The 13,209-nt window shown below is 49.2% G+C and overlaps 1 protein-coding gene across 1 annotated transcript in view; it reads right to left on the bottom strand.

The window, feature by feature from the left end:
* The window catches only part of fhip1aa (FHF complex subunit HOOK interacting protein 1Aa), a 29,105-nt gene that overhangs the window by 11,000 nt on the left and 4,896 nt on the right, over positions 1-13,209 (bottom strand). Inside the window, exons 2-6 of the mRNA XM_062552858.1 lie at positions 7,886-7,978; positions 5,596-5,816; positions 1,914-2,777; positions 509-667; positions 317-403 (exon numbers count right to left, since the gene is read on the bottom strand). Of these exons, the coding sequence (XP_062408842.1) occupies positions 317-403; positions 509-667; positions 1,914-2,777; positions 5,596-5,703 (1,218 nt within the window). The 5' untranslated portion in view covers positions 5,704-5,816; positions 7,886-7,978. The remainder of the gene's footprint in view (positions 1-316; positions 404-508; positions 668-1,913; positions 2,778-5,595; positions 5,817-7,885; positions 7,979-13,209) is intronic.

Genomic DNA, 13,209 nt, shown 5'->3' with positions numbered 1-13,209 from the left:
GCTTTTGTGTGGTCTTTGATGTTACACTTTACTAGGCTGGGCGACCCCTGCCTGAACTTCCGGGGAATTTGAATTTCACCCGGCAGCTCAGGCTGGAAACCAGCAGATCTATATTCTCTGTTTACTGCCAGAACCTTTGGCTCCAATCAGAAATGGCACGCTATTGGCCGGTGACGTGACGATAGCGAAACTTAAGCTACGCGAAGTCCCCAGACATTGAGCTTAGTATGGTGAAAAGAAAACCAGACTAACACTTTACAGTATATTGCAGTATATTGGAGTGGTGGTGTTTGGGAGGTCAGTTTTTCCTACTAACCTTGTGCAGAGCTGGGGCCAGGACAGGTACCAGAAAGCCATTATAGATGTACCCCAGCAGCTGATCTCTTATGGACGGATGTGCCACCTACAACCAACATACAGGAGCGTCAAACAGATGTGCTAACAGAGTGGTTTTAATGGCTGAAAATAGAGCTGAAGTGTGAGATGAAACGCTGGAGACCACAGTGACCTGGATGACGGCGTTGCAGAACTCGAGGGAGTTGAGGAACTGCACCAGCGCGGGCATCAGCTGCCAGTCCTCTCTGTGCAGGCAGTGCCACTCGTCACCGCGCACCTCCAGCTTGGTGGGCAGAGACGAGTACAGGCCACTCAGACCTGTGGCCAGAACCTGCCCGCCGACAAACACAGAGACACACCAGGGGTCAGAAGAGCCATCGGTCAACAAGAGTAGCATACATACACCAACTGCGGTCAAGGCCATAACACTTGACTATATTTATGGTTATTACAGTAATTTCCCACATATAAGCCGCATTGTGTATAAGCCGCAGGGCAGTGCAAGTTAAAAGAAACAAAACCATATTAACACCATATTAACTGCCCCCCTGTATTAACCTCATAGCTGAAGAAATTTAGCAAAATCATTGTATAAGCTGCGTCTAATAGTCGGGAAATCACGGTATAGGTTATGGTTATGCTATTTAGCAGACACCTTTGTCCAAAGCGATTTAGAGTGAAATGTTTACAGTTGTACTGTTATGTTGAATACAATCAGATTCATTAAATCATTTCCGTTTTGCTCAGGCTTCAAATGAAATCCACTATGCACTAAATGAAAGGATAAACTCAACCTGTGCTCATATTGACAAAAACATTTCATTTTCATTGCGTCTAAAAAGGTTTCTCCCCGTGTTCTGACCAGATGCAGTCTCAGATGATGGACGTGAGTGAGCAGCTGTGGTCAAGGGGAAATCATGTGCTGCTCCTCCATCAGGTCCAATAACCGACTCCAGCGGACAGCTGCTTACTACTGCGTGGGTAATCACTTAATATGGATCAGCTGAGGGCCCCGTCGCTGTGTGTGCTGTGCTGTCCGAGTGTCTTACGTAAGGCCTAATCATGTGCAGCGCGGGGGGTGTCCTAAACACAGCCACCGGCACGGAGCTCTGCGCAGGTGAGTTCATCACTAATGAGCAGAGCAGAGCACGCAGGCCTGTTCCACTGGATGGAATTACACCTCAGAACAGAGCCTGCTGTTCATTGGCTAACAATACCCTCAGTGCATTCATGTGGCCTCTACGCTGGGCAACTCAGAACAGATGTCATAGAAACCATAAGTACTGAGAACATCCCATGATTATTTCTATTCTCATTTTTCATAAAATTCTCATTTTTCAAAACCACATGGCAAATGTTGCTCATAAAAAATCTCTATATACTTTTTCAGTAAGTTCAACATATATCAACATAATAACACAGACTTAAACAGACTACGATACAGTCTAAGAATGCAGTGGAGAGAAGGAGAGACAGAGAGAGAGATAGAGATAGAGAGAGAGACAGAGAGTGAGAAATGAGAGCTAAGAAGGAGAGATCTCCACAGCTGTAGGTGGCGGTAGTGCTGGCGGTGTTACCGGGCAGAAGTAGGTGTTCTCGGCGATGTGCTTGGCCACCACGTGGTTCTCGGCGGACAGCGCCATGATGAGCAGCAGCGCGTCGCGGGCCTGCTGCCCCACGGAGCCCTCGCGGTGGATGAAGGGGATGAGCAGCGAGAAGATGAGGAAGTTGGCGGCGCCCTGGTCCTCGCTGGTGTGGAAGAAGAGCTCCAGCACGGACGGGTCCTTGGCCAGCACGCAGCACAGCTGATGCAGCAGCAGCACCAGCTCGGCCTCCACGGCCAGCGAGGAGGAGGAGGAGGAGGAGGAAGAGGAGGAAGAGGAGGAGGCGGGCCCCGGCGACGAGCACGCCGACAGCAGCATCATGAGCGGCCGCAGCACGGGCTTGTGGTGCAGCAGCGGCTGGCGTGCCTGGCCCACCAGCATCTCGTACATCTTCAGCTGCTCCAGCTTCATGTCGTCGGTGAACTCGCGCCGCAGGCTCCACAGGAACAGGCGCTCCATCACGTTCTCCATCACCACGAACTCCAGGATGGGGCCCATGGCGCCCTCCTGCCCGCTCTCCTCCTCCATCAGCAGGAAGAGCATGTGCTCCACGTAGTTCTGCACCGCGCTCGCCTCGTCGCCCGGGATGGGCCCGAAGCGTAGCCCCCCCAGGCCCCCGACCCCCCCGCCCAGCCCTGCCAGCGCCGACGAGCCGCCACCTCCGCCGCCGCGCAACGCCGATATGCCACCTCCACTGCCACGCAGCGCCGAGATGCCACCCCCACTGCCACGCAACGCCGAGATGCCACCCCCACCACTGCCACGCAGCGCCGAGATGCCGCCTCCGCCACCTCCACCACTGCGCAGCGGGTCATGCTTCTCCAAGATCTTCACCACCTGAGCAGAGAGAGGACAGCAGGGCTGCTGTTAGCATTACTAGCATACTGTTAGCATACTACATTACTGTTAGCATTACTGCACACTCATCAAGATGACTTTAGTAGTCCACACATATAGATTTTTAATATGTGATGCAGGAGGGTTTAAGGATCAATAAAAAGTATGAACCATTACTATTGCAATTAGTTTAAGCTTTGGCCCTTTTTTGAGCTAGATTGACTGGCCTATTAGTAGTCCACATACAGGTCACAGTGGACTACTAAAACCTCATGAGGACAACACAGACAGAGAGAGCACAGTTTCAAGATATAAAAACCCAAACTGAACAAAAAGCTTTAGTTAGTCATTACAAATGACATAATGATGCACTAGACATACTGGAAAACTGTTCTCTAGATGGAACTGAACATTTAATTCATCTGAAATGAGCAGAAGACAGAAATGAGATGAGAATGAGAAGTTTGTCACTAATGTTCGCCAGTGATTAGTCACCACACTTCCAGTGAACTTCTGGTAACAAACCTAATTTGCATATAACATTTCTGCAACACTGCCAAAAGTTAACCGCAACATGTTTGCCAGAATCCTAATTTGCATCTGAAAATATGACCTTTCTATAAGTGTCTGCTCGTAACCAAATGTGTACTTTGTCGGAGTGTACAATATGACTGCTACTCCCGCTGTCCTGACACTATCCCAGTGTCCAGACTCCGGTGACACAGATCATTCTAAATCTGGAGCTAGGGCAACAAAGGAAGTAGGGAACCGCAAACAATAAGGCCAGTGTCTAAGCCATGGTCTGCTACCATGGCAATGGCCATCTACAGCGACAATCATTCAGGTGACCGATTAGAACGTGTCAACCAGCGGACAGACAGACCAGGAAGAGGCCGAGAGCCAGCCCAGATAAGGACGCTGATGCTCCATCAGTCCCATCGCCGTGAGCTGAAGGTTATTTCCTCCCAGCTCAGGCCACTTCCATCATTACAGACGAGGCGTGCGCGGTGCGCTGGAAGTCGGGCCAGGGCCACGGATGACCCCAAACTACTCATAAGCGCACAGCCGAGTGCAAGTGGAGAGTTACACAAGCGTGTGTGCTCACAGGGCTCCATAGGTGGGAGTATTGATGTTCTCTGCTCAGGCCCCATGTGAGTGAATGTGATTGAGCGGAGGGGTTACATAATGCACTCACATGACGTCCCACTGACTCGGGTGTGTACACTGGTTACCACAACTCGCCGAGCATTCCAGTGAATTGATTTGAAACACAGGTTTATGCGTGTGCATTGAGTACAATCTTGAGTAGGGGTGGGAATTGGCAAAAAAATTAAGATTCGATACTATTGCGATATTTGGGCCACAATTCGATAATATTGCGATTCTTAACATATTGCGATACACCAAGTATTGCAATTCGATTTTGCGATATATTGCTATTCATGTCTCTCATATTATTCTAAGTCATTACAAAAAATTAGGAAAATAACACTGTTCAACTCACTTTGCAATGGCATGGTGCATGTCAAGGTCCTTACTATTCACTTTTTGTTGAAAACCAAAATACACCCACCTTTTTCGATGTGAAAGTAGTGTAGAGTGTCGTGTATAACAGGTTGTGATTGTGAAGCCATTTTCATTTATTATTGCTGTTGAATGCACAATGAAACACCACAACACGTGCCCCCCTTATAAGCATAATAAGCTCATTTAATGTGATCAGAGTAAACCCTGAGTAAAATCGACTCAAATAAAAGTAAAATGGATAATTAAATTATATAATTAAGTATTGCGATACTTTGAGCTACAAGTATCGATTTAATTGTGTGCACAAAATATCGCGATACTGAACAGAATCGATTTTTTCCCCCACCACTAATCTTGAGCATTTACAGAATGACACTGCTGTAGTTTACACTTATTTTATAACTGACTTACTTTAGAACAGAAACAATTGAAAGAACTGAAACATATTTGCTATTGCCTGGGCCGAATAGATTCTCCCACTTTCCCTTGCTGTTTTGCTCATCCTCGCAGTAATGTGGCATTAACCTTATTTGTAGTCTACCTCCACCTCCCCGGCTTGCGCATATTTGTGCTGTCAGGCTGATTTGTTTTCAATTGGCTACGCTACTCACCACTCTCAGTCACTCAGTCAGGAGTCTAATTTCAGGCTTGGCGGCCCGCTCTCTCCTGTACACAAACAAAGCCCGTTGTGTTAGGGGGCACTGGGCGCCCACAGAGCTCTCAGGGCAGCTGCTGTGTGAGGAGAGAGCTGCCGCAGCGCGCTGCCAACCGCCACAGAGGAGACGGAGCAGGCATGGCACGAGTCCAGGGAGGGTTTTAACACCCCCCACCCCCCCCACACACACACCTCACCCCACCCCACACACACACACATCCATACTCACAACGTGGTAAATGGGCTCATGAGTGTATCGACAGACGAGATGGGTGCTGGACCTTCTAATGCCCGTCGTAGCACAGACTCTTTGAGCGGTCAAGCGTACGGTGATGCAGCCCCTGCCCCGCACGCTTTGTCCTGGCCTCACACACGCACACCTGATTCAAATCTATGAGCAGCTTAGTGATTAATTGGCAGGCTAAACTAGGCATGAATGTCTTGTTTGCTGGAGTAATAAGCACTGGTTTTCAGAGCCTCCACTAAGATCAATAGAAATGACTACTTCAGCAAAGATATTATAACGATGACATGATCTCAAACTGTTGCGTTCATTCAGTCTATGGCATATGAATGATTGCTTCCAGTGACTCTTCAGCCACTCTTCACTGTGTAGTGATGCTAAAGTGCTCTCACCTGCGCCCAGTGATTCTTGAAGACGATCATGCATGTCTCTGGGTCCACCCCCTTCAGGACCAGCGACTGGCTGCCTTGGTTCCCATTGGCAACCACGGAGGCCATCATGATGCTGGTGCCCGCGCTGTGTGGGTTTAGACCATAGTGTGGGAGGCAGAGGTGGTCCTCACTGAGCGATGGGAGCCATGGCAACTGCGCTGATGCACTCGAGCCCTGAGGGCCTGTGGAAGAGCATGCCAGAGAGTAAGTTATACATAACAGCCAAACACCCACACACTCACTAATGTACAGAATACCTCAGCCTATGGAATGGAACATATATATATATATATTTATGCTCCACAGTACTGCATTCGGTAGCGTATCAGCCATGATAACAGTCCAACTGTACGAAGACAACTGCCAGGAAAGAACTTGAGTCGTACTGTGTATGCATGAATTAAGAAGACAGATCCAGTATGAATGGCTTTCAGTTTATTCAAGACTAAATGAACATGAATGCTCATTCACTGCCAACTCAAATGAACTACCACTTCTTACAGAAAAAAAAAGACAGAAGATAATAGAGGTTTCTCCCTGACCTTTTGTCTACAGATGAACCATGTCGATCATGTATATCCATTCCAAACCATCTCAAGTTTTCTGGCATGTTTGAGAACAGGCCTTCCATGCCACAACCACAAACACCAGAGAGCCCCAGGGAGTGTCAAACCTCGGACGCTCGCCTCCAACCCAGCCCAGGAGCCGGCCGCCCTCTCGTCTGCCTCCACGGCCTCACGCGCTGGCCGTGAAACTAACGAGCCAGCAGAGATAGAGCAGACAGCCCAGCTCCCCGGGGAGGGAAAGGCCGGTCCTCCACAAGACCACAATGCCGAGCGAGAGGGCCAGACCGTAGCCAAGCTGGCCAAAGACAGCTCACAGAGTGTTCCAGTCCACAGGGTGTTGGAATGCCTCAACCAGGCGGCAGCCAATCCAGTGTTGCCTCAGAAACTTTTCAGAGGATACAGTGAAAGTCTAGGCCAGATGCAAAGACAGCTGGGTGTGAATAGGTAGTGTTCAGTCTAATTAGTCGACAGCTTCAGAGTGATTTGTTTTGGCAGGTTGTGAATACAGAAGCGTTGCACACCATGTGGGTCCCTCTGTGATGTCAACAGCCTCCTGAGATCTCAGCATGAGAAATCAAAGGCATACAGTAAGTCATTCCGTACACCTGAGATCTCAGCATGAGAAATCAAAGGCATACAGTAAGACATTCCGTACACCTGAGATCTCAGCATGAGAAATCAAAGGCATACAGTAAGACATTCCGTACACCTGAGATCTCAGCATGAGAAATCAAAGGCATACAGTAAGACATTCCGTAAACCTGAGATCTCAGCATGAGAAATCAAAGGCATACAGTAAGACATTCCGTAAACCTGGGAGCAGCACGCTGATGTGCTCACACTGCGGTGTGGCCTCAGTGAACTCCACTAAGAGGGCTTCCTTGTTATTTCCTTGCTAGAGGGTCCAGCATGTCGGCGACCAGATATGACTGTATACAGTAAACAAAAGCCGCCATGTCCCAGGCAGCCGTTCCCATACTCATATCTGCTGTGTGGTGTAAATAACTTAAGGAAATGCAGATAGTCCTTTCTGCCAGATACCCTTCCCTTGTAGGACACTGCATGGCGTCTGTTATTATTAGAATGACGCATTGCTCTACTACAGCAGTTTTGACATGAGCAGACAACACCAACAGAGAAGCCCTGTGGGACTATGGTTTCTAACTAAATGCAACATCTCAAACAGTGATGGAAATTTCCATAGGAAATGCCTGTTGTTTGAATGCACTCCACAGAGTTGGAGTCACTCTTTTGACTCATTACTCGGGTGTTTTCCTTTAAATCCCTGACCTCTGTGTCAGTGCAAGGCACACACAACAGGGGGTCAACTGACAATTATGTCGTTTCGGACAACACAAAACTACCAATCAGCTACTTCGTATTCGTGTGAATAGCCAATCAGCACTCTGACACTTTTTTAAAAAAGAAGCTCTAGGTTACTTTCAAAGGACGGGGTGTACAGCTACCCACCCACCCTATAAAACTCAGACCCTGACAAAGCAGTGGAGAAATAGTTTGAATATCAGAGTAAATCCCATCTGTTTCTGCTTAGATCTCAGAGAGCACACACAGGGAGGACTACTCAAGAATGCAGAGTTGGTGCTCCACACACACACACACACACACACACACACACACATACACACACACACACACACTCCACACATTATTAGAATTCCACCTACCTCTCTAGGACCATAACTGCCTGTTGTTTGTGATGTGTAGTTTCTAAAGCCAGGGCAGAATGTTCTGGATGCCTCAGAACCAACTCATGCATGCTAGGGAGTAGGGACGAGAGGAAGACTCAGAACCAACTCATGCATGCTAGGGAGTAGGGACGAGAGGAAGACTCAGGGAGAGACTGTCGTGGTGTGCTTCAGCACGGCGGAGTGGAGCTGCTCTGAACATGCTGTGGTTTGAGGAGGGAGGGGGAGGAGGATGAGAGGAGAAGGAGGAGGAGGAGGAATAGGAGGAATAGGAGGAATGTGTATGTGTGTGTGTGTGTGTGTGTGTGTGTGTGTGTGTGTGAGATAGAGAGGGATAGAGAGAGGAAGTGACTGATGAATGAGTATGACCAAGCGATTTTGAATACACGCATGGAGTGGAAAACGAGGGATACAGTACAGGACATGGATGGGAAACAGAAAGCATGACACAGAGAACTGAGCGAGAAATGACAGGAGAGAAACCCTCTTCCTCCCTCTTCCTCCCTCTTCCTCCCTCTTCCTCCCAGCCACCAGACACCGCCGTCAGCCCACCACGGGCAGCATGAGACAATGGCCCTCAACTGAACTAGCAAGCCAGGGCCCCATACTGTGAGGACAAACAGCCATTATCAACCAAACCGACAACTTCATTCACTCATGAAAACCCATCTCATCATCCCCCACTGTGTCATCTGTTCCTCCCAGCATCCCACCCATACAGCAGCCGAGGGGACACGCCGGCTCTACAGCAGCGCTCCTCCCAGTCATGGAAACTGTTGGACACACACACACACACACACACACACACACACACACACACACTGCCCGTCTCCTGGCCCCTTGTTGGACGGACACACACACACACACTGCCCGTCTCCACTGCCCTTGTCTTTTAAGCAGCCGCCCGCCACTCAGCCCAAAGCCCCCCAGATGGCTCGTAAAGTGCTGTGGCTGGACCTCCAAGGGCTAGACCTGCCCCACCCAGGGGGTCCAGCTGCACCCACAGCCCACAGGAGAGGCAGAGAGGAGGGGGGAAGGGGGGGGAGTGGAGGGTGACAAACCTCCACACCATGCACACTGATGCCAGAGACAAGCCATTTCGCCACCTAGACATGACATGTTTACACATGAGCTCTCTGGGATACACAATGGAAGACTGTAATCTTTATGCATTACTTGTTATTGCTAATTAGAATGTATTTGCGCAACAGCATTTGCTCTGAAGTGTTGACTGTTTTTCAATAATCTACAGTCAGTGATATTTGTATGACCCAGATCAGTGGAATATAGTTGGCCTGAGTTTGGTTGTCGGTGCCTTGTGTACGCTTAATTCTGCGCTAATCTGTCTGTTTAAGGCTATATCAGACAGATTTCCCGGGCAGACGGAGTGTGTGGTTATGGGGTCAGCCACACAAAGGCGTGAGGGATTACAGCCACTCCTCAGTTCTGATTAAGTCCAGCCCGTCTACAGTACAGTACGCAGCAGCGGGTCGGATCGGCCCCCATCTGCGCTTCAGCAGCGCTGCCATGGCCAGGGAGGCCAGGATCATATGCTTCACTCAATTAGAGTGTGTGTGTGTGTGTGTGTGTGTGTGTGTGTGTGTGTGTGTGTGTGGTATGCCGGGCCCCTCCCTGCACACTGACCGCTGGAGAACAAGACCTGGGGTTAATATATTGAGCTGCACCCCCTCCCTTTGAAACAACCGTGGCGTGCATACCTCTCAAGGTGGGGTCAGTTTCCCAACTTACGGATTCCAAGGTCAACAAACAATAATGATGACGACAGGAGCCTATTCATCTTTTACTGTACAGGACTGAGGCACTACTAGAGTCTCAGTTCTACAGCACTGTACTACACAGAGAAAGTTCATGTCAACAAACAATAATGATGACGATAGGAGCCTATTCATCTTTTACTGTACAGGACTGAGGCACGACTAGAGTCTCAGTTCTACAGCACTGTACTACACAGAGAAAGTTCATGTCATGGTTACGTTACGGGTGAGGCGCTAGAGTCTCAGTTCTACAGCACTGTACTACACAGAGAAAGTTCATGTCATGATTACGTTACGGGTGCATGAGGGGCTAATCCAGCACCCTCTGGATCTGATTGGTCTAAAGCAGTCCATTGTGTGTGTGTGCGCGCTGTGACCCAGATGAAAGGTGTGTTCATCTCGTACTGCAGCAGCTGCTGGTGCTGGTGGGGGGGGGGGGGGGGGGGGCACGGCCGTGTCCCTGGGGAGGGACAGACACAGAGAGAGGACAGGAGACGCGGCAGCGGAGAGGAGACCATGCTCCACATCCTCAAAATAGCCCGGCGGGGCAGGCATGCTGAACACACAGCTGAACTAGGCCAGCCGCGCCGCTCGCCAAACGCCCGCCTCGGAGCAGGAGGAAGCCCACAGATTACACAGACTCTCAAGCGCCGCCCGTGCACCAGTGTGTGTTTTTGCGCTGGCGGGCACGTTTGTGTGTGTGTGTTCTGTTTGTGTGTGCATGGGGAGCGCACGCTAGGGACCTCCTTATCAACGGATCTGTATCACAAGCAGCCTGCTCACTCCACTTACCTGTAATTATCAAATTAGGTGATTATGTTCATTAAGATCGTTTGTCTCGCACACAGAGATGATCTTGAGACGGTTACGTTCAAACATGAGAGGAGTCACAAAAACAAGTGGGTAAACAAACTTCCTTCAGAAGTGAAGTGTATAAGCTCCCTGGTGTGAGCTCCCAGTCAGACGCACACGCACACACCCAAACACAAACAGGAACGCCGGAATGCTGCTCACTGCACAGAGTCAACATGTAAACAGGAACATTAGAGAGAGAGAATACTCTGAAGACTCCACTGATCAAGATACTTTTCTCCCTTCGAAAATACCAAAAGCTTTCTAAGGGAGAGATCAAGTCTTCTGTTCTAGAGTTAAAAGGACCCCTATGGAGAAACCTCAGTCATCTACAGACTCCTCTTCAGCAACTACCAGAGCTATGTCTCCTAATTAGTCTCTCTCTCTCTCTCTCTCTCTCCTCTCTCCCTTTCTCTCTCTCTCTCTCTCTCTCACACACACACACACACACACACACGCATTGAGCAGTGTACACTCATACAACATACTGCATTGTGCTGTAGATTCCTATGGAACATGTGTGTGTGTGTGTGTGTGTGCGCACGTGAAAGGGGAGAGGTCAGGAAGGCTGGCACATTCCTCACTGAATGGGCAAACTCATTTCAGGCATGTGGCAGGGTACTGCAGAGTGCTTTGTATGACATAAGAGGCCACCGAGTGAGTAAGATGGAGAGAGAAAAAGAGAAACAGATAGGGAGGGAGGGAGAGAGAGAGAGAGAGAGAGAGAGAGAGAGAGAGAGAGGGAGGGAGGGAGGGAGAGAGAGAGAGAGAGAAAGAGAGAGGGAGAGAGAGAGAGAGAGGGAGGGAGAGAGAGAGAGAGAGAGAGTGTGAGAGAGAGAGAGAGAGAAAGAGAGAGGGAGAGAGAGAGAGAGAGGGGGAGAGAGCATTGGAGCGCTGACTGCTTTAAAAATGTCCACTTCACAGAAACATCACATGCTAAGTCAAGGGTGAGACCAAGTGGCTAAGCTACGCAGCACTCTGCCTTTAAATATTTCACTGCCGCCTGTGTCCTTGGTACAGTAGTACAGTACAGTAGTGTGTTGTGTGTGGCATGGAAACAGAGCGAAGACAGCAGAGACATGACGAGCACATAAGCTCAGAGCGACCTCAGCCTGACACAGCACTGACCCTGTGATACGCTCTGCTGCTGCGGCTGCTAAGCTAAGCTAAGCTACGTCAGGTGAGGAGAAAACTCCCTGACTCATCATCATCATCTCATAGAGCTACTCTATAGCATGCATCAGTGTGGGCCTGGGTCATCCCTATGTTCCCCGGGTCCTATGTTCCCCAGTTTTTCCAAAAAGGGTCCTATGTTCCCCGGTCGCAATACATACCGGGGAATATGGCCCTTTTTTTTTGGAAAAGCAGGGAACATATTAGAACCCTTTTCAAAATTTAAGAAAAAAAGGGTCCTATGTTCCCCGGTCCCATACAAAGTGGGGAACATAGGACCCGGGGAACATAGGACCCGGGGAACATAGGACCTGGGGAACATAGGTACACTCCCCATGCATCAGTGTGGGCCTGATCCATGTTTAAAGGCTGTCAACTGTCACATTTCAGCACACAAGCTGACCTACACAGTAAATCACTCAACGCAAATTAGTAAAGCTCTGACAAAAGTACAGAGAACAAAAACAGTGTACAGCAAGTCCCAGACAGAAATAAAAACAATTACATAAACGCGGTACTTTCAAATCTTCTGATGAATAGTTTCAGTGATCATATCATTATTGGCACTCGTCCAGTTTTGCAGGCATCTAACAATGACGTGTGAAATCATCACAAGCCTATCAAGTTCCAGTGAAACTCAATCCCACATGTCACTCTCGCTGGCTTACAACATAAAGGCCAGAGACGTGGCCATTTCAAACAGGGGGCCACAGGTACCAGGGCCACGCCAGAGAACACTGTGGAGCTTCAGCACCGGAGTAGAGCAGCTGTTCACATCCCTCTGGCCTGCAGCACGGAGCTCATGTGACCCGTCCTATAGATCCTGCACACCGAGGAGCACACACAGGGAGCTTCAAAGGTGGAACAATATAGGAGAGAGGCTTAGTAAGGAGATAATGTCACCGGGAAAGACTGAATGTGTACATATGTGTGTGTGTGTGTGTGTGTGTGTGTGTGTGTGTGTGTGTGTGTGTGATACCACACCCATTTCTGCTCCACACCCAGTGCGAGATTTTCTCCCTGGAGGTTTCACACAGAAGGGCGAGGCCGGTCTCACTCACTCACTCACTCACAACCACACCTACCTGCACTGGAGCTGGAGCTGGGGCTGGGGCTGCTGTTGCAACTTGTGCTGCTGGCACCAGCTGAGCACATACCACAGATCTGCACCTGTCCTGCACTTTGCCCACTCAGCACATTGAGTACTGGTTCTATCACTAGCTCATGCTAGAAGCTCTCGGCTTCTCTCTCTCGGGACTGACTGGGAGCACTTCTCTTTTGAAGTTACCATTAGATTTTCAAGCGACGTGCCTCGAGTGAAATGCATTGCAACGTTCTTCCAGACATGAGAACACTTTGACCCCGTCCCTGGATATTGGCCGACAATGATAGCAGTAATCTCAACTGAAATAAATAAAATCACTCGTAAAATCCTCCTCAGGACAATTGCATTGATGTTAGTCTTTCAATTTCCACATAATGTCGACATTACTCATACAAGTG

The sequence above is a fragment of the Sardina pilchardus genome, chromosome 2 (genome assembly GCF_963854185.1).
Source record: "Sardina pilchardus chromosome 2, fSarPil1.1, whole genome shotgun sequence".
Classification (NCBI taxonomy): domain Eukaryota; kingdom Metazoa; phylum Chordata; class Actinopteri; order Clupeiformes; family Clupeidae; genus Sardina; species Sardina pilchardus.
The sequence above is the reverse complement of the archived record's forward strand: the minus strand, read 5'-3'. Positions and strand labels throughout refer to the sequence as shown.